General features: G+C 41.5%; 1 protein-coding gene across 2 annotated transcripts in view; it reads left to right on the forward strand.

Moving 5' to 3' along the window:
- LOC135496871 (5'-3' exoribonuclease 1-like) overlaps positions 1–21,462 on the forward strand; it is a 44,698-nt gene that overhangs the window by 13,050 nt on the left and 10,186 nt on the right. For both annotated transcript variants that reach the window (XM_064786435.1, XM_064786436.1), the window contains exons 9-25: positions 660–852; positions 2,101–2,338; positions 3,446–3,602; positions 4,597–4,716; positions 5,191–5,487; positions 6,089–6,181; positions 6,884–6,987; positions 7,671–7,805; positions 10,745–10,907; positions 11,299–11,508; positions 12,532–12,711; positions 13,050–13,216; positions 13,462–13,657; positions 14,859–14,991; positions 15,657–16,744; positions 18,743–19,201; positions 19,581–19,697. In XM_064786435.1, coding sequence (XP_064642505.1) covers positions 660–852; positions 2,101–2,338; positions 3,446–3,602; positions 4,597–4,716; positions 5,191–5,487; positions 6,089–6,181; positions 6,884–6,987; positions 7,671–7,805; positions 10,745–10,907; positions 11,299–11,508; positions 12,532–12,711; positions 13,050–13,216; positions 13,462–13,657; positions 14,859–14,991; positions 15,657–16,744; positions 18,743–19,201; positions 19,581–19,697 — 4,050 coding nt within the window. The remainder of the gene's footprint in view (positions 1–659; positions 853–2,100; positions 2,339–3,445; positions 3,603–4,596; positions 4,717–5,190; positions 5,488–6,088; positions 6,182–6,883; positions 6,988–7,670; positions 7,806–10,744; positions 10,908–11,298; positions 11,509–12,531; positions 12,712–13,049; positions 13,217–13,461; positions 13,658–14,858; positions 14,992–15,656; positions 16,745–18,742; positions 19,202–19,580; positions 19,698–21,462) is intronic.

Below are 21,462 nucleotides of genomic sequence, written 5' to 3' on the forward strand. Positions count from 1 at the left end.
GTGGTATATGGGTGGAGGCTAAGGAGGCAATACCACTGGAAGTTCAGTTACTTGCTTCTCTCTACCCAGGAGTATAACTATAAATAGGTGCTGGTGGGAAACAATCAAGTGTGTCGCATGAACAGCTGTTTGAGTTCTCCTTGAACATTTCAGGAGGCAGTAGTAGGTGGGTAGTTGGCTGATGACAGGAACCAGTCAGGCAAGGTTACCTGGGTTTTTTTTAAGTTGTCCCCAAGTTGTTCTCGGAGTTGTCGACCCCCTTGAAATTCCCCAATTCGCCTCTGCCTTGGAAATACCACGGTGTAAATATACACAAGTAAAAGCATTTTACTAAATCTTACCGTTTGTCAAGTGCACAGAGCAAATTGGTAGTTCATTGATAAAATCAGCAAGGAAATGCCCAGATGTGTGCTTTTCTACGTAAACCTATTTTCAGAAAATACACTGCTAGTAAATTGAGTGACAGGAGATGCAACTCGGACATCAGGGGCGCTCTTGATTCTGCAGGTGTGAAGGGCGAAACACCCCTAATTAGCGACAACTTGCAAAATGGGGATCCTTGCCTGATTGCTAACTGCTGTGGATATCCGAGTATAAACAGCAAAGTTTATCTTCACCTTTTATCAATCACTCTAAGTAGACTCGTTTGACTCTTTCAGTTTGATTTGGAGAAATTTAACGATGAATATGCTGATCTCAAGTATTTCCAAGCGAAAACGGGGAGGAAGACATTCAGCAACACCAAGCCAGGTCCAGCCCAGAAAGGCAAAGCTAAGGGAGCCAATGGTTTATCACTGACCAATGACTTTGGAGTGTTGGAAAAACTTGGGGGAGAATTTGATATGCCACCAGGTATGTTTTACCTGACTTCAAGCTTGACAAATAATTTCTTGAATAGATATTTTAGGTGTGGCATGGTCTTGCAGACTACAGCACTGTGACATTAGGAGAGTCAACATAAAAAGACCAGAGAGGATACCCTTGATTGCTTCATTTATAGGTTGTGCCTCATACATCGAAAGGACAGGACTAAATTCCTATTGGTTAAAGAAGCTAGTAAGCTAGTCACTCATGCAAAAAAAATCTTTACTAATATGTTGCTGATGAATGCACTTTCCAGTATAAAGTCCTGCAATGCACTAGTGGAAGCATCCTCCTTGCGCATGACCGGAACTCAAATTATATCTGATGTCATTCCGTCCCTGCTTGAATTTGCCACCAATATCTCTGAATGTGCTCTGAATCCCTGCTCGTTGGTGCCGATGAAAATGTACTTGATAAGCTACAAAAGGTTCAGAATCACGCAGCGCGAATAATCACAGGGACGCGTAAACATGAGCATATTACCCCCGTGCTGAGAAGTCTACATTGACTACCAATTCGTGAACGTATAGAGTTCAAGACAATGCTCTTCATATACAAAGCAAGAAACGGACTTGCCCCTGCATACATATCCGAGGTCCTCCCATCCTGTGACTCCGGGCGATCCCTGACAAAGACAAATGTCTCTCCTAAGGAACCCCAGGTATCGCCTGGAGATGTACGGTGGCAGGAGCTTCCTTGTACAGGCAGCCAGACTTTGGAATGAGCTCAGCATTGAGATTAAAAAGGCTAAGACTGTTGCTATTTTCAGGTGCGGGCTAAAAAACCATCTGTTTAGACGATATTTTGAAACACCGCATCAGAGCAAAATTTGGATTTTGCGGTATATAAATGTAAATTTCAATTCAATGTGCAGGATCTGCTCATTTCATTATTACAAGACATTCAGTGCATAACTTGATGTGAAACTTTGAGACACGGTCAGAATAGTTCAATCAAACATTTTGATGGAAGCTGTTTTATTTTAGACGGCATCCATAAGTTTTATAATTTTGTCCTCAAAGTAAGTATGAATCTTTAGTCACTGCCATTTTCAGTTCAATTTATGTACAGTGACTTTCCAACATGGAGGCTAATCCGGGCAGAGAGAATATGCTTGAAATGAATATTATGTCTGCTTTGCAGAATGTAGTGGAATGGGGCATAGAAACTCAAGCAATTTTTTTATGTGGCCTATATGTGACTTCGAAACAATTTCTTATGTGTTTTTGACTCCAGGTGTGAACGGCAATGATGAAGAGGATGAGTACAGTGATGGTGGCATTGAATCGTCCGACTCAGATTCTGAGGATATGTTCGATATGGAGTTCCGTCAGCATAAGCGTAACTACTACATGGATAAAATGAGGTTTGAACATGTTACTCCTGATGTGCTGGAGGACCAGGCCCATGGTTATGTTAGAGCTATTCAATGGATATTACTCTACTACTATGATGGTGTCCCTTCTTGGAGCTGGTAAGACATACGTTGCTTGATATGGATTATTACTTGCCATTTCTCAAATGATTGTTTGGCCAAATGGTTGACAATGTCTGGCCAACAGTTGACTTCAAAAACAGTCAGTGAAGGCCATAAACCCTGACTGATGGATTATGTGGTTGTGGAGAATAATTGATTAACTACTGTACCATTTACCACAATCTTTATTGGGTGATTTTAAAGTTGGTGTCAACACCAGGTGATAACACCAACACTAACACTCATTTCTGCACCAAGTTTGAAATCGAGCAGCGGTGTTGGCATTTACACCTGGTGTTGGTGTAACCCCACTTCAAAGTCGGTGTTGGGTGTCAACCTGACACCATATTCAACACCAACACCAACACCATTCTCAACACCAGGTGTTGAGCTGAACTCAAGCTTGTGTTTGTTTCAATGAAAATTTTTAAAACTCACATTTTATAGGCCTTAACACCCTACCACTAGGGGTTATAGCACCAGGAGTTTTCAGTGACAAAGCTGGTTCTGTCGTCAAATAGAGAGATCCTACTTGAGTAATTTCGCAAAGTCAAGAAACAAAAGCAGCCTCGTCGGCGCATGGATCAGAGCCAGTGTTAACGCAGGTGTACACGAGTGCATACTTGGGCTTCAGGTCAACACCGTCCACAAACACCTGGCATGGTGTTTGGGGCTCTGGGTAGATACAGACCCCAACACTGACACCGAACACTTACACCACCTTTGATGACTTTACAATGTTGGCCTTGCACATGCTTCTGATTTCAAACATCAAATGAAGCATGATCAGCTGACAAACCATTGGCAGCCCTCATATCCTTGGATATTAAGCATTTCACACGGAATGAAGAGGGGCAGGCTGATGCCGGCAAAAATAAGTTTTAATACAATTCAGTAGAGCTTTCAGTTGTCCCTACTGACACTTCTTTGTGTGCCATAGTACTATAGATTTCTTCCCGTTTCTTGCCCTGCTCATCGATTCTTCTTTATTCAATTCAGTTCAATCTGACTGTAACTGTTTGAATGTGAATTGTAATTCAATTCTGAATACGTGTATTTGTTGTCCCTATTTTCGATGCAGAGTCTCTTGGTCATCTCTTGCAGGTTCTACCCTTATCATTATGCACCCTACATCAGTGACGTCAAGAACTTCAAGGACATGGACATCACATTTGACATAGCGACTCCCTTCCTGCCATTTCAGCAGCTAATGGCTGTACTACCAGCGGCCAGTAAAAAACTTCTGCCAAAGGCCTATGTAGTAAGTTAAATGAGTTAACTGGGCTGACGGATCTTTCGAACTTCTATTCTCTACATGTAAGCAGCTTGTTTGGGAAACAGGGAGAACGAGAAAACGGCCAAGCTGCGCCAGAATTTCCCAGGTTGGGTTTTTGCACCCAAATCACCTTTTAACCCCCTAACGCATGGCAATGGCAGCTTTTACCCTGCACTGGGTTCGGTTAAGTCTTGGGGTTTGAAAGTGTTGAGTGTTGCTGTACCACTGTACCCAAGGTAACACCATCACTACACAAACACTTGACCACCCTGCTCAGTGTTTGGTTACACCAGTGTAACACTGATGTCTGAGGAGGGAATCCCCAGGATTTCAACATCTCAAACGTCCGACACAAGCGATGTCATTCAAAACTGTTACACCAACACTGCTACACCAAAACTACAACACCAACACTTTCCCAACCACAAGACTTGACCTGACCCACTGTCTCTACATCAGAGACCTTAATTCAGGCCCAAGTTGATGCAAAGTTTGAAAGCTTTGCCACGGCCGGGTTGGTCCAGTTGGTAAGGCAGATTATCAAACATGTCAAAGTATAAAACTCATCAGTGTCCTTTGGGTCATGTTTCGGTGTCCACATTTGACTAATTCCTCTTGTGAAGGACAGTTCATCACTCTGTGACAGACAGGGATCATCTCGCCTCTCAACTCAATATTCTTATCTACTTGGCCCAAGCTCTATTATCATAATTAAACGTTTGACCAGGGGCTAAGCTAGGGGTGAGGGGAGGCAGGAAATGCCCCCCTCCCCCCAGACGTCACCCAAAAATGTGATTTGGGTCAAAAAATTTAAAGAGTGAGATTTTGACCCCCCCTCCCCAGACCAAAAAGCTAGCAACACCTCTTTTTCATAAAACAAGTTGTCTATTTTTAAAACCTGCCTCTGAACTGATCAGCGAGTGTAGGTATGTAAAATGCCATGAAAGAAACTAATGACTGATATTATTGTTCCGTTCAGGGCTTGATGCTGAATGACAATTCACCTGTGATAGATTTCTACCCACAAAAGTTTGAGACAGACTTGAACGGCAAACAGCAGGACTGGGAGGCAGTTGTTCTGATACCATTTATTGATGAGGTAAGGATGTGAATATGAATATGGAACCTGCTACCTGCTGCGGCAAAAGCAGGCGCATATGGGGAAAATAAGAAAAGTTAGAGAAAAAATCCCGCCGTAATTTCTGTCTTTAGCTTGCCTCCAGAAGCCTCCGTCGTCATGCAACATAAATGTACATTATACAAAAATAAGAGCAAAATAAACAACTTCTCGTCAGTGCAAAACACACCACCATATAGTACATTGTGTGTCAATGATTGTAGGTATTGTTCCACACTGAAAGCAGATAAGAATACGCTACAGCTTCCTATTGAGCATCTCATCAGGCTCTGTTCTTGCCTAGGATGTGGTATTCATCAGGTCACAACCTGAAAAGAAACCTGACTCTAAGGGTCTGATTCTACTACAGCAGGAAACCCGCTCCAACCAATCTTGTAGCCTTATTTGGACCACAAAAGAATTGTCAAATCTTGTATTTTTTATTCTTTTCTCCAGGGCCGACTTCTTGCAGCCATGAGGTCTGTTGAACAGCAACTCACTGATGACGAGAGAAAACGAAACCGCCATGGTCCGTGTCGTATGTACGAATACACACCTGAGCCGCAACAACGGTATCCCTCCTCAATGCCTGGCTCATTTCCAGACATCATCGTCAATCACGCGAAAATCACAGAATTTGACCATAAAGATTTTGTGGTACCAAGGCACAAGTTACAGAAGGGGCTCTGTCCGGGTGTGAAACTGGATGTTTACTTTCCCGGATTTCCAACGATGAAGCATTTACCGCATTCGGTAAGTGATGTCAATTCTTTACGAGATGAGGTCAAAGTAGAAATTGCTTTTAATCATTGGTACTATAGTCATTCTGTGTTTATTGAGGCAGAGGCATGATATTAAGAGCCAGCCACATGGCTTGGTGCAAATGTGAAATGGGGAGGACCCAGCTTTGTAAACTGGTGTGGGTTGTGAAAGTCATAGTCCTGGCTCTTCTCTCCTTGATTGAACTGGCCCACCTGTGCCAAATTCCACATTGGGTGGTAAATGTAAAATCATTGTGGACTTGATTCTACCGAATGTTTGAGAATTTCGCAATAGCCCAACCCAGAGACGTTTTCTTTTGTTTGACATGGTATGATGTCATTTTCCGAAACATGGCCGACGTCTGTTTTTGGTGCCAAATATTTGCCTCTTGAACGGCCGATTTAAATCCCCGATATAGGTCATGTGGCAATATTTCGGCACTGAAATTTGGTCAGTTGTGATATATCGAGTTAATGTCTCACGGGTAAACTGTATTTCGAACGATTTTAAAGGCTTTCTACTTACTCTTTAAGTTGCATGTAAGTTTCTGCTCTTACAACAAATATCGAATATGTGCCACTGTCCGTTCCAGGCCCAACTGAAGAAGACTGGTGTGAAAGTCTTCCAGATGAATAGCCGTGGTGAGAACATGATGGTCACCATACAACATGAGCAGGGAGAACTGGTAAGACCTTTTCAACATGATGTTTAGTCCATTTGTTAATGTTGCATGTATGTCGGCATTTTTTTGGGCTATGGAGGGCAAACTATTTGTTTGATTTCTTTTAAGCTTGGTTTTTATTGGTCTTTGTCTAAAAACCAAACACCTTTTTTTTCATTTTAGTTACCATGGTAACATAATGATTTCTTTTGTGTGCACATAGACCTAGTGCATTGAATTTGGAAATTTTCAGCTCTGTACAGTTTATTTCTCCCCAATCTCGATGAAACATTCAGGTTACGATTTTTTGTCCATCTTCTCATGATGTGCCAAGAATGAATGAGAAATATCCAGAAACAAAGTATATGACTATTGAACTTGAAATCTGACTTATTTCTGCACTGAGAATAATACGCCCCTAAAATCATGTTCAGTTTTGAGGCAGGGATCAATAAACATCCAAATTCACACAAATCGTACCTGTAGTTTGCCCTCCAGAGCCCCAAATGATGCAGACAGCACATTTATGATTGGACTATAGTTATATGCACTGCTATGTTCATCAGGAGTTGATCATCAAAATTCCTCCTCTCAGGGCTGGTCGCCCTTTAATACAGGGTCACATTTCATATAACAACAGCACTACTGACTCGATGTTTGAAAGCGCTGCTCTGAGGAATACTGTCTAAAATACTGATTATCACACGTTCTATTTGTGGATTTCAGGATGTAGGAAAGATAGCCAAGGAGCTCATCGGACAGACAATATTTGTTGAGTGGCCTCATCTGTATGAAGCCAAAGTTGAGAGCATCTCCACTGATTCAGTCAAGTAAGTCACATGCCTTTCAGATGCACCTTTACATCACCACTGGCACTGGCATGGTTTGTTTGGTTTGTGCCCAAAATGACATCTGCGTTAAAAAATACAATGTTTATTGATGAATTGACCCGTCTGATTCTGCAGGGGATTGTTTTATTTGTGACATTTATGACTCTGGACTTTATGTAGACTCGTGCACCGCCCCGTAACTAGATTTATCAATCCTGACTACTTACACTGGCCGCCATTACTCAAATTGGGGCATCACAGGCACATGAAGATACCAGAATCTAAGCAATCAATCAGCCCCTGAATCATTTAATTTTCACAGCCTTCAAAAAAATACATATCACTCTTGTATGTTCAAGTTAAAAATGTGTTGTGATCTTATGATCACTGAAACATTCTACTGACGAAAGGAATATGTTAGTCCCCAAAGGGAAGGTGGAGTTAACAAGATGTTTAAGTATCACTCATTAATCCTCTGGGCCCAGTTGTTAGAAAGCATGTTAGCTCATAACATCATGTTGACATGTTGTTTCATGTACATCAATGCACATGTAACAACATGACAGCATGATGTTATGAGCTAACATGCTTTCTAACAATCGGACCCTGGATGACCAAGAACATAAAAGAAAAAATGGCCTCATAAATGGTTCAGTGTCGCCTAACTTATATGTGTTTTTCAGATACATCAGTGTTGAAACATGTGAGCCCAAGTCAAAGTCAAAAGGCGGGAAAAAGAGGAGTAGTATTGAGATGGGAGATCTTCAGGAAGATGAACACATGCAGTGGCATACACAGGTCAAGGCCATCAAGGAGAAGTATGTTTAATTTTTTTTAGACATAATTTTGATTTATTAACTAAAGTATTTACAGGTTACAGAAAGATACAAGCCCAGGGCTGACGCAATGCATTATTAGCCCTGGGCATAAAAACAAAATTTAACAGTACAGATATATACAGTAATGGCAACGTAAACATAAAAATCAAAGTATGCCTGCATGGGGAGAAAAATTAAGAAATGTTATGAAATATTAAGAAAAGAATAGAGAAAGTATTGGTGAGAAGCTAGAGATGTCAACATTGATTAATTTTTAAGGAAGTTTATGATTTCATTAATAAAATTTGAAGACCTAGTTATAATCAGCTTATTTGTGGAAAGAGGATATAGGCCGTGGCGGTAAAGTAACATGTCTAGCTTCTCGCACCATCTAAGAGAGTTGAATAGTTGAGAATTGAAGTAGGGCAGCTGTCCAAAGTCATCAAAGAACGCACGGCGTTTAGCCAGGAATAGAGGGCATTGCAGAAGAAGGTGCCTACATAGTCGTCTGTACGTGATATCCACACTTGCATGAGGGATTTGTGACGGTAGTAAAATTGTGGGAAAAGAAATGGCTGTTGAAGACCAAGTCAGCTCTGGTTCTATTTAAAGAAACTTCATTTGATCGGCATAGATCCAGCTTAGTTGAAACCAGGAGATTTTTACGACCACTAAGGTGACTCTTAAGACTGTATTTAAAAGAATTCCTTGTGAATGATTGTCTGATGCCAAGAGGAACTGAATCCCAGGCTTTGATTACACCAGGTACCGTTGATTTACGAAGTCTTTTAGACATGTTGTGAGGTAAGCGGAATTGGCTAGTATTTCTAAGTCTCCGAACTGGTGCAGGATTACGGTAGGCAGTAAATAACTGTTCTACATAATTAGGAAGAGCATTGTGATGAAGATCGTACATGAGAGCTAACTTTTTTTCTTTCCGTCTGGTGGCGAGAGGACACCAGTCAAGACATTTAAGGACTTTCTGTGTGTTGGTTCCATGGATACAGCCGCTGACAATGAGTGCCGCTCTGTAGTGAATATTATCAAGTTGCGAGAGTAGATTTTGGCTTGAAGTATCAAAGAGCATAGATCCGAATTCTAGGTGAGGGAGGATAAATGATACAAACATCTTTTCGAGATGACATGATTGGACAGTGGTTGTGAGAGCTTTCATTGGGTTGAGCATGTGATTGCATTTGACTATAAGTTTAGTGAGATGCTCATTGAAGTTGAGATTTTCATCTAAGATCATTCCAAGGTGCTTGTGAGAGGAACCTCTGCTGATGAGTTCGTTATTCAGAGTGAGATGTGTGTGGTTGCCAGCTGGCCGACGGGAGGACGAAAAAATTACTTCTTTACTTTTCACCGCTTTGAAATTGAGTTTCCATGTGATAGACCATAGTGCTAGACGATTCAAGTCACTTTGTATCAGATCGTGAGCCACGGCAGAGTTAGGACAAAATAAGGAGCAATCGTCAGCATAAAGGTACAGAATACTATTCAGCACAACATCACTGACATCGTTGATATAAAGGAGGAATAAAAGAGGACCAAGGATTGACCCCTGGGGAACGCCGCTATTAATAAATCCAACTGGCAGTATGTTTCATAATAACACCGATGGCACGTACAGGCAACTTTTATCAAGTAATGGAGGCTGGCACTGCACTGTTGTAAAATATGTTCCTCTTTTGTTGTTCATTGTATGGTGTGATATACATGTACATTATTTCCTTGATCCATTCAAATATTGTGGCGGTGGAGAGAGTATATAGTGTAGAATGGGGTAATTGTAGCCTCGGTTAAATTGTAGCCCCTGCCTATGATATTGATTGATATCCCCATGCATCTAACAATAATGCAGGGGCTACATATAAACTGGGGCTACAAATACCCCATTCTACCTTACATGTATGCACCTCATGAGAATAACCCAAGATAATTTTAAGAAAATGATTGGACTGATAAAAATTATACGTTCTCCTAGACTTCGCTGGTCCATTATTCTAACACACCTTGACCGAAATGTCCCCTCTATTTGCAAGCGTTTTTTACAACGCTTTGTTCTTGCACTATCGTCTTGATACTTTTACCATTGAAATGTGGAGTGTGCGATCGAGATACAAGTGCTGTGTTGGATTTGATGGAACAAAGGCACGGTCAAAGACAAGTTTCAGTATGTTAAGTGCAGACAACTCGTTTAGATTTAGGTGGATGGAATTAAAATTCACACTGCACTGTTGGGTTTCTGTACTTATATTGAGACCATTGGGTGGAGCTCAAATTCCGGGCCAAGCCTTCAGCCAAAGCAGTTTTGACTTGTAATTTAGCTCCACCAACCCTGTCACGATTTGCGTACAGAGTCTTGCCAGTGCAGTATAAATTCCTTAAGCTGAGAATGTTCATTTTAACATTCACTATTACAATATCACGCAACCATCTGGGTCTGGCCCAGAACTTTGAAATATATATAAACCTCTTTTCTTGACAAAATAGCTGTTGCTTATCCCATTTTTTGGAACATTTTGTGACAGTTTTTATTTGTTCAACAGTAGGTTCTTCAATCCGACGATGATTCCACAAAGTGGCCAATCGTCATTTTTTCTGAAATTGAGACAAGCGCCATCTGAGTTGTGCTAGCCATGTCTATTTACACACCAATTATCATAGTGATATTCAAAGCCAGTGTCAATTCTATAACGATTTACCCTCTATTCATGCTTTTCATGTCATTATACTCTTTCATATGTAATGCACAGAGTCATTCAGACTATACGGAATCTTTGAATGAAGTTTTATCAAAATGAAAAATTTGCTGATTGGCCACTTCATGAAATCATCGACAAACTGAGGCAAATACATATCAATTCCTTTTTTAGCGAAGAAAAATGGTGCATAATGCTTGACGCTCACTGATTTTAACGCCTTAAACTCTTCAGGTACTTCAACCGTTTAGGTGTGGTCATTGGTGAAACAAAGATCCTGGTCAATGCCTGGCCGATTATGGGCAGGAAGTACATCTGTGGCGCACATGGCAAGATTACACTGGAGAAACAGTGGGCAAATACAGCACTACCATATGTTTATCAAGCCACAGTCAAGGTACATTGGCCTGGGTAGTATTTCTATGTATTTCTGTGTGTTTATACAGGAAGTCACCCAAAAAAAGCCTCTTGGTCTCCGAAAATGTCATATTGTATGAAATCAGACTCGAAATGAACAATTCTATTCTCACAGGAGTAACTTGAGCTGGAACCTGAAAACCTTTTTTTTGTCAAGAAACTTGTTACCGTTAAGTGAATTAAAACGTTTTTCCATCCTGTAGTTTCTAGGGCCAAATAACTGAAAAAAAGACCCTATGAAGGGCCTTAATGACTTAAAATGAAATGCCTGCCTTAAATAAATTATTTTTCTTGCATAATTGGAATATTACCACTATTGTGGTTGTCATGTTTTATCAAAGGCCAATAATATCGTCCACTTTTTCTTCAAGGATATTGCATCACATGATCCAACGTTCCACGTTTTCGAGTCAATTCACGACCTGTTCCCAACCCATGGAGATGTGTTCATGCTCGGTCAACCTCACTATGGCTGCATGGGAGAGGTGCTCGAGATAGACCCAGCTCAGAGTGGACGCATCAGAGTTGAACTTTCTGTGTTGCATGAACCGAACATGAACCATATTAGCACTAAATATAGGGTAGGTACAGCCTCTTGTCTCTATTGGTATTTGACTCCTCAACTTGTTTGTCGATGAGAATATTTACCAATTAACCTTTCATGAAATCATTGGAAAATACACTCTGCTCTTGTAATTGCTTTCCACAACCTTTTCTGTTGTTGAATCTAGCAGTAATTAATCCAGAACAAAATTCAAAGTAAAAATTAGTATTTATTTTGTATACGAATATTACACCCCTCCCCCAATAGTTTCTGAAGTTGGATTTGCTCCACAAAATATGATATCAAACAACATAAGCTTAAGTTTCATTTGAGCATCAAGATGGCGATAATGTTGTTCCTATGATGAATCAATGAGACTTCCGATAACCAGCTGGAAGAGAGTTTGCGGTCAATGTAGATCTATGATGTCTGGCCACAAACATGTTTTTTGCGATAAAGTTGTTCCTGGTTCAGCTGTGAAATAAAATAATATAAAGAAATAATTGTCATTTATATCAGTGCCTTTCGTAAAGGTGCTAAATCGTGGCATGAAGTTGCTAAGATTCCCTTATAGTGTTCTTCCTAAGGCCAAAAAAAGTTAATGTTATGTTTCTGGTTTCCGCCCGCGTCAATTCCAACCCCCGCGCGTCAATATCTTTTTATTTTCCCATTCAGTAGCCAGTAGATGATATCCAGCACCTGAGCGCTACGTGGCGTTTATTTGAACTACCATATTGTACGCATAACTCATCGTTGGAATTTCCCTCCAGACGTGCATTGATTTGTATACATTATTCAGCATTGTTTGGCCACACGCCACTCGAGTATTTCATCAATTTTTTCTGAAACTATGCTGTTTCTACATCTGTGTTAGTAGATTGTATATCGCCAAATTAGCTTACTTAAAGTAAAAAAAATTATCACAGAATAAAAACCCTGCATGACCGCATCCATTTTCAATTGACCATGAAGCCAGAAACATGAAATTAACTTTTTTGGCCTAAAGTTAGTAGCTATTATTATGTAATAGAAATAACAGATAAACTTGTACTTTTTACAGCAACACATGCTCCAGTGGATGCCTGGGTATAGCGTCGCCCAAAAAATCGGAATCAGTGGCCACCTGGTGTCGAGAATAACGGGTTGCATCTTTATCGTGAAGGGCTCCAAGGATAACGAAGGTCGCGAGGAAAAGGTCAACGTAGGCTTGAACCTGAAGTCAAAAAAGAAAATGGAAGAGGTATAAATACTTTAACCCCTACCCACCCTGGAGAATCAATTCCCCACATTACCTAGCATCTTATCAGGCTTTCCAGTCTGCCGAGCTTGCCTGTCCTGGGAAAGGAAATTTTATTTAATTAAGTTTGAAAAACTGTGTTGTTGGGTCTTTCAACAAAAGTGAAAAGTGCACTGCTGGTTTATACTATGGAAAGCAAAAAAATTGTGAAATATGCATGGATTGATTTGGTGCGTGCACCACAAAGTAACCCGCTGGTGAATTTACCTCGAAATGTTGGGGCCTGAGTCCTTGGAAAGGTGCTATATAAAAGAGATAGAACTTGAACTCTATTTTTCTAGGTGCCAAGTTACACAAAATTGGTTGGTGATGGCTGGCTGTATTCAAACAAGACGGTAGATGTACTGGCAGAATACATTGAAAAGTTCCCTGGCTTATTCGACCTCATTGGATCTGGCTCAAACTCAAATGACATGTATTATGAATCAGACATATTTGGAGATAGCGAGTAAGTTTCTTCTGTTTTTGTGTAAATTTTTTTTTTATTTTACCATCACTTATTAGAAGTTCCAAGATAATTGGAATATAGTGACCGTCTTTCAGGCCCATGTTCCCGCACATTTGAGGTAAGACCAGGAAGGAGACCGGTGACAATGTTAACGGCTCGACGTCAATTAAAGATATGATGTCATTGCCTGTGTGTTACTGAAAACACTGACATTATGTTGGTCTTGAACCCTTTCTTCTGTTTAGCTCCTCTCTCCGAGAAGTCGATGAATACCTGAAGAAAGTGCCATGTGCTGATGTTCCACGAATGCACCATGGTTGTGAACTCCTGGAAGAACCTGCTGTGGCAATGATTGAAGAAGAAGTTGAGAAGATCAAGGAGGCTGACGCCAAGAAGAGGAAACACGTGCGAGTGCAAGTCAGGCCTCATCTATTATTCAGAGTATGATCATCATCGAGAATCCAGAGTCAGTCGTATCCTCCTTCAATCGCACCTGTTACTGACCCTGGAATAAACCAATGGTTTTTTGCGGGACGAGGCAGACAAATCTACTCCGCCCAATCAAAACGGCTCTTACATCTTTCCAAGCAACTCAGTCTGACTATTGTAAACATTCATCGCATCTAAAACACACTCTTATTGGCTGAAATTTCAAATGTATGCGACGAATGTGTGGAATTTCTTGCTATGACACGATCCAATTCACAATCTTCTAAGGAGCAATCATCCTCCCCTGCGATTGGAGAAAAACGTTGATAAATACCACAAAAGAACTTTATAAGAGCTGATTAAAGTACATATGTAAGGAATAAATGGAATATGACTTATTGAGTAACTGTAGAATGCAGTTAGTATCCATTTGAAAAGCTGTTTTGAGACATGAATAGTTCACATTTATCATCAAACAGTGGGGGTGTTGTGAAATCAGTGAACAGCCAGCAATCCCGCTGGAAGCTTGTGGGTTTATTCAGGGCATAAGCTCGGTTGATAGTGCTGAATGTTGGCCTGAGCTTCAGCATGGGGTATGTTGAGTTGAGCATACACCATCTTGGAAGTGAGGGATTTGTAGTCTCAGGTTCTTAACCAGAGAGCTGGCGACATACCTATGACGTTGACACTGTTCCCTTTGCCCTATAGACCAGTTAATATCATCATTGATGTTCAGATCAGATAATTCTTCGTTCAACAGCAAATGTTGAAAACTGTCATTCTCGTGACTGTGTCCTCAATTAAGATATTGTATCCTCCTGGTCCATTGGACTGGCCCGCATTTCTCGTTTCACATAAATGTTCAGCAGTTAAGATTTCTTTCTCCAGAAGCACAAGTGTTCTCTTCAGCTATTCTAACTCCAAACAACTAAAGTGACTTACATTAACTTGGAGATGTCATGTGCATGCAGTCTGATATTCATTCAATTTTACTCTGAATAAACTTGATGAATAATGACCATGCAGAATGATGTCATCTGCGTAATGTTATATTCTTATATTCTTGCTATAGATACATTTTAAGTTATTGAATCAAACTGTTGAATTTTACTGATTGTTCCAGTATTATTGAGAGTCGTTGGCCGAAATACCTTAATACCGAACAGGATTCTCAATGATGGTTTTGCTTCAATCACTGCTTTATTGTTTTCAGCCACTTAAGAACCAAGGCACATTGGTCCCTGAAAAGACAGCAGAGTATGCCTTGTTTGATCGTGTGGTGAATGTTCGGCTAGGGTACTCAGTGCCATTGGGTGTGAGGGGAACTGTGATAGGGATCATTGCAGGTACAGTACCTACCATTTATTGTTTGAAGCATCATATAGATGTACGTCTGAAAATTCAAATAGATGTGGTTAAAAACCTAGCAGTGTACGTTTTGTTAAAGGTTTCACACGTACTGTTGTGTTTCATCAGTTTTCCTCATGCGATACTGGCCTTTGCTCTATTTACAAGGATGCCTCCCCTCTGTCAGTGTCCGATATAAATGATAATATTGCATATTGCATATTGGCACTTGTGCAACACTAATGAAGTACAATAAGAAATCTTCTAGGGTGTCCTTTGACTGTGGTAAAATATTCTTGGGGTTTCAAGGAGCAGCTACAAGTACTGTCTCAACCTTTTTGCAAGGCCTGTTACTCATATCCTTTTGACAGCCATCTATACTTTCTATTATTGGCATTGTGTTGTATACACGTCAATTTAACAAGTTTGCTGCAAGTCTTTAAATGACGGGCATGACATCAAGGGGGACGGAGTCAGAAAATATCTGATTTTGTGACATCTGGTGGAATTCCACTATTCCACCAGTTGTCACATGGCTCTGTTGCAATTCTTAATGCTTTCGGCCATTACGTCATGCAAGTCATGTTCCAACCACAGAAAGATGGCATTTGTTGTTTTATATCTGATATATATCAGCACTGAACGGGTTACACTGTTGTTTCAGGTGAACGGGAACAAGATGTGATCTATGAGGTGATATTTGACGAGAGCTTCCGAGGTGGGATCAATATTCGAGCGAAGGGTCACAAGTGTTACCGCCTACCCCCATGTGCGCTCATCAACCTGACGCATGGCCAACGGAAAGAATCCGGCACAAAGTTACCTCCGCCATTGTCAGCCAAGTCGTCCAATGATCAACGGCAGCAGCAACCAAAACAGCAGTATGGAAGTCCACGTAGGGCCTGGGGACAGGATCGAGAATACAATGGTGCTGATAGAGGAGCAGGACCTTCTCGTGATTATTATAACAATAGTAGCAGAGGTTACCAGGGCAGAGGGCAAAATGATTGGGAGGGTAGAGATCAGGGTAACTGGAGTGGGGGTTACCAGGGAAGGGGTCAGAATGGCCGAGATGAATCATGGAATAGGAAGGGTGCTGGTGGACACCAAGGGAGCTGGTCTCAAAATCAGGAACGGGAGGGACTGGACCAGGGGGCATGGAATAAGAAAGCTGGTTTTGGACATTCAGGGAGTGGGTCTCGGGACAATTATACTAATAGTGCAAATCGAGGCGGTCCACGTCAAAATGCATGGCAGGAAAAGCAGCAGAGACCACAGCAAGAGGAGCGTGACCCGCAGGAAGAAAGGAATATTTGGGAACAACTGCAGGCAAATACTTCAAAATCTCAAGGTCAGAGCCAGGGTAAAGGTCCGAAAAGACAAGGCAAAGGTGAAGTTGAGCTACAGACCGAACAGGAATTCAAAGGAGCATCTTTGCAAACAGCAGCTAAAGCTTTACCAACAAATATCCAACCAGACATGAACATGAATAAGAATACAAATCTTGATGGAAAGAATTATGAAAAGAAGGGAGTCTCACCGAGTGATGGGAAGAAAATTGTAGATGAGTTTTCAGCAATGCTACAGTCGCTGGAGATATCCGACAAACAGCAGCGGGGGGGTGAGTTCAAGGTGACTGCAATTCGGACACGTCAGGAGAGTGCTGGTAGTTCTGGGCTGGAGGTACCTGGGTCGAGGGCCCGGCTCGATAGCGCAAGGAGTGGTGACTTCTCAGCAGATGAACAGTCAAAGGTATGTTGTCAGCACTCTGTCAAGAATCCTCAATGACAGTGGGAAGGTGGTTTGGTAGCTAGATCAGGCTTACTGGACTTTGCGCAATATTTCGCCAAAAAAGTATTCTACGCAACGGTCCCGAGGTGACTTTTCCTATTCATAATACACAGTCTGTCCATCCTAGATCGTGGTTACATGGAGAGTAATCGTTGTAAAATTAGGCCAAACGCAAAGACAGTTTACCCGGGTACCACTATGTTTATGATGCGAACAAGCCATGTATGTCATTATCAAGCATTTTTTTCATTGAACATTTGCGGGTACAGTGTCACAGGGAGCAGCATTGAACGGTAAACAGGTTCACATCATATTCAGACAACGGCTTGTAACGGCCATACAGGAAACGATTCGTATCAAAAACCGACGATCACAACTATTCGCTTGCTCAGCGTATACATTACGCGCATACATTACATTCAGACAGTTGAGCTTCCAAGCTTTGAGAAATAACAGGTCATGTGCGAATTTGGCATGTAATTTTGGTAATTTACGTGAGAACATTTTCAACCCCGAAAAGTGTGATGAAGTTATGCTTTTATTTAGTAAAAATCGGTAGGCATATCCAACAAGACATGTGTCTCAGCTGCCTGGCCTGGGTAGGTGTGGGTCATCACTCAAAAGTCGTTCTCTGCAATGCATGCAAGCACTGCGTGTGTGTTTGATTTGTGTATACAATGTACGTTACCCTCTCTACTTCAAATGAATGAACCTCATAAGGGTTTGATTAATTAATTGTTTGTCGTACCTTCTTCGATCGAGGTCTGAACAAATTTTCAGGCTAGAGTACCGGGGTAAAACATAATGGTCGCTCCCCCATTATGCTCGTTTCGTTTCGTTGCGCAAAGTCCAGTAAGCCGCCAGATCAAGCTATTTCTTCCTATACACCGGCCAATTCGACTATGCCACTCTTGATTAACCTTGTTGATCCATGTCATCTCTAAAAATAGTTTTGTACAATCAGTGAATCTGTGCATGTTCTAAATGATGATTACTTAATTCACTTTGTTAGTATGTGTAAAATCAGCTGAAGACAAGTAAGACTTGGCCAGATATTGCACATTTTGATGTATTGACTTGTGCGTGTAAATGCTCTGTGTTTAGGCTGGGAGCAAACACTCTCTTCAGCCACATGCCAGCACAGGTCGATGGCAGGTGCCTGTAAATCAAGCTGCACCATACAGGGTGAGCAGAGACTAACACTGATTGATCTGTGGGCTATAGCTCTAAGGATGTGACAAGAATTGTGCCTGATATTGAACCTGGGATTGATCATCATGTCAATTTCAGAAGACCAAAGGACACGAGGATCCTTGCATGACTGGTCATATTTGTCTGTTGATAAAGCGTATTCTCTGGTTTCGACTGTGATATCATTGTCATTCCAGCTGCCATATTGTGTCAGTCTTTAGTATTTTCTAAGCCGACTTTGGCACTGTTAGACGAGTGCTGTGAATAGTTGCCACTTTTAGGTTTAAGGAATTGAAACCGAACTGGAGGAATTGGTTGTCTCACCCAAACTGCGAGGGTGGAGCTCAAATGTAGACCAAAACAGAGGCAGAGCTGAGGTTTTGGCCAACATTTCACCTCCACCCAAGCAGTTTTGGTGAGATAATCAATACCGACAGTGAGGTATCAATAAAATATCTTAAATTAAACAACAAAAAATGTGGTTTTAGTGTTTTTTGAAAGCTTCCACATTTTGCACTAACCTAAGCGGTTATGGTTGCCTAAACCATAACCGCTGAATTCAAAACGAGGCTTTGTTTGCGCATAGTGCATTTTCACTGTAAAGTGTGGTTCGTTCTAAATCCAGGTATTTTAGAATACTGAGTTTATAAAGTTGCATGCTGAAATTTGCACTGATAGATATGTGGTACGCCTTGGAGTGAGGACAGAATACAGGATTTACATCACGCTCTTCTCAGTGACAACATCTATTTTTAATGCTTCTTCCAGGATGCCAAAGAAGCTACGACGGCCCTGTGTCAGATGTTGAAGATAGATGCTGCAGCAAACCTCGACAAACCCTCCGAGACGAAGAATTACGGGCGGAAAGTGTCTGTGGATGAATTCTTCTGTGAAGCAAAGCGTAAAACCTCTGCGAATAATGCGCCAGCAATATCAGAGTTGGTGACAACTTCGTCATTATCTGCACCACAGCCAGCACCCAGTGTGGTTTCTGCACCATTGTTGCCGGCGCCAACGGCAGTGCCCGCTGGAGTTCATCCTGGTGAGTTGGTTAACCCTGGAGCAGCGTTGCAAGGTCAACCAGTACAACAGGCAGGCATGGCACAACCACTTGGAAGGCAGAACAAACAACAGAAGGTGTCCTCTGTGACTGAGGTGGAGGAATGGTGCAAGTCTAAGCGGATGCCTCCTCCGAAGTTCGACTACTTCCCACTGCTGCAGGGAACGGTAGGTTTCATTAGAGTCTTGTCACATTTATCTGTGTCAGATGTAAAGGATTATTGTTTGAGATAACAACTGAATTTTAAAAAATTGGTTGTTCATCCTTGGTTTATTTCGATCAGAGGCATGCCTGTGCAGTAATTCACGATAGGTTTTTTACTGGTATGTTGGGTAGATACTGATAGTGACATCATGCATACTGGCCATTTTGTTGACTGACTGATGTTACCCTTATAAATCTATGCGGAAACTCAGTTCTACAGCTATGCTGCATGACTGCCACCAACTAGATAGGGGAAAAGTTACTGATGGTACAATGTACTTCCTGAAACTGTGTCACGAAGAACAATTTTTGATTATGCCTGCTCTGATCATTTTGTTTCAGATGACACACTACGCGGCGTTAATCACGTTTAGCAATGGCATGAAGTTCCAGGGATCGTATGCCAAGTCCCGGGAGCGGGCTGCTGAGAGTGTCTCTTCACAGGCCATGCTTCATCTTGTGAGTGAACAGTTTTTAATCTCGACTGCAGTTGAATTTACTGTCAATTTTTGCGGGGCGCTTAGTACAGTCCAGCTCTTAAAATCAGCACCTATTTCTTACAATATCCCAGACACTAATGTACTAAATTCAAATGACGCATCGTGTTCTTTAGCCTCTTGTCGATGTCGGGTATTCTAAAATACCTTGGTACCGTAAAGTCAACTTTTAAATGGAAAATGCATAAGCCTCGTTCTGAGAGTGGAGTGTTTTGGACACGCAACCAAGATGCTCTACCAAAGTTCCCTCGGGTTGCACTAAAATGTGGAAACCATGCACACGTCACCCCGTACGGAATTTCAGCTCACTTCAGAAGTTTGAGGCTCTCAAAACACTGCTTCAAACACAAATCAGCCAAGGAAGCATCAACCACCCTCAGTTTTTTAATGAGCACTATACATATTTGCCGAGAAAAACGCTCCAAATAGCCCATTTGCGCGGATTTTAGCATCACTTGAGCGAGCCGATGCGGACTTCCTATGCGCGTTGTACAAAATGTACATGTCTCATTTTCTGTAACGTTGCCGTAACATAATGTAAACAACGGCGCTACCGGCGCTCCGGGCCGGCGATGGATGGAATTTCTCAAATTCACACATATTCAAGTTATTTTCGTGGCCTATCTTTTTAAGTTTGAGGTATTTTAGAATAGAAATTGAACTATCGGCTCGGGTTTGGACGGTATTTTAGCTCCACCCGAGAGTGTCTTGGTAACTCAACCAAGGTCCGAAGCCTCGGGTTCAATTCCTTAAATCATGGTAGTATTGTGAATTCTTCATTATGTCATCAGCCATTTAAAATACCCTCACCCTTGTTTTTTTGGCTCACCGTAGGGGAGTCTTTACAATACCGCAGTGTCCGTCGTCCGTCGTCGTCTGTCGTCGTCGTCGTCCGTCGTCGTCGTCGTATCCTGTTTCAAAAACAGTGGCACGTTTCTTAACCGCTAAGCCTATGAACTTGTAACTTTGTACACAGGACTCCCTTGGTCAGATGACCTGTGACACTAAATTTCGGTCCGATCTGATTCTTAATTTGGCCACCAGGGGGCTGAATGTAGATATCTAAAAAGTGTGATATCTCGCTTATTAATGACTTGTTTGGAATGAAATTTTTGTGGTAGGTACTCATAGCAAGGATACATCATATATCATACGGGTTTTTAATTTGATCTACTTTTCAAGGTCACAGAGGTCAAATGGCGTAAATTGGCTGTTTCAGTGTAACTATGGCACGTTTTTCAACCTCCACAGCTATGAACTTGAAACTTAGTACATATAACCCCCTATACCAGATAACCTCTGGTGCTGAATTTCGGTCTGATCTGATTCTCAACTTGGCCACCAGGGGGCCGAATGTGGATATCTAAAAAGTGTGATTATTCGCTGATTGATGACTTGTTTTCGATAAAACTTTTGTGGTAGGTACTCATAGCAAGGATACATCATATATCATATGGGTTTTTAATTTGACCTACTTGTCGAGGTCACAGAGGTCACAACGCAGACACAGATATGGCCGAAATTGCATGTTTTGTGTTTTTCGTGTTGTGGCAATCCAAAGGTTGTGAGTTCAAACCCCGGTCAGGGACGGCCAAAAATATTTTTTTATTTTATTATTTTTTATCTTTTCCCTTTTGTCTTTTCTGACTTGTATCTTACATTTTCTTGATTTTTGGCTCACCGTAGGGGAGTCTTATGTAATACCGCAGTGTCCATCGTCCGTCGTC

This window comes from Lineus longissimus, chromosome 12 (assembly GCF_910592395.1).
Source record: "Lineus longissimus chromosome 12, tnLinLong1.2, whole genome shotgun sequence".
In the NCBI taxonomy this organism is placed as follows: domain Eukaryota; kingdom Metazoa; phylum Nemertea; class Pilidiophora; order Heteronemertea; family Lineidae; genus Lineus; species Lineus longissimus.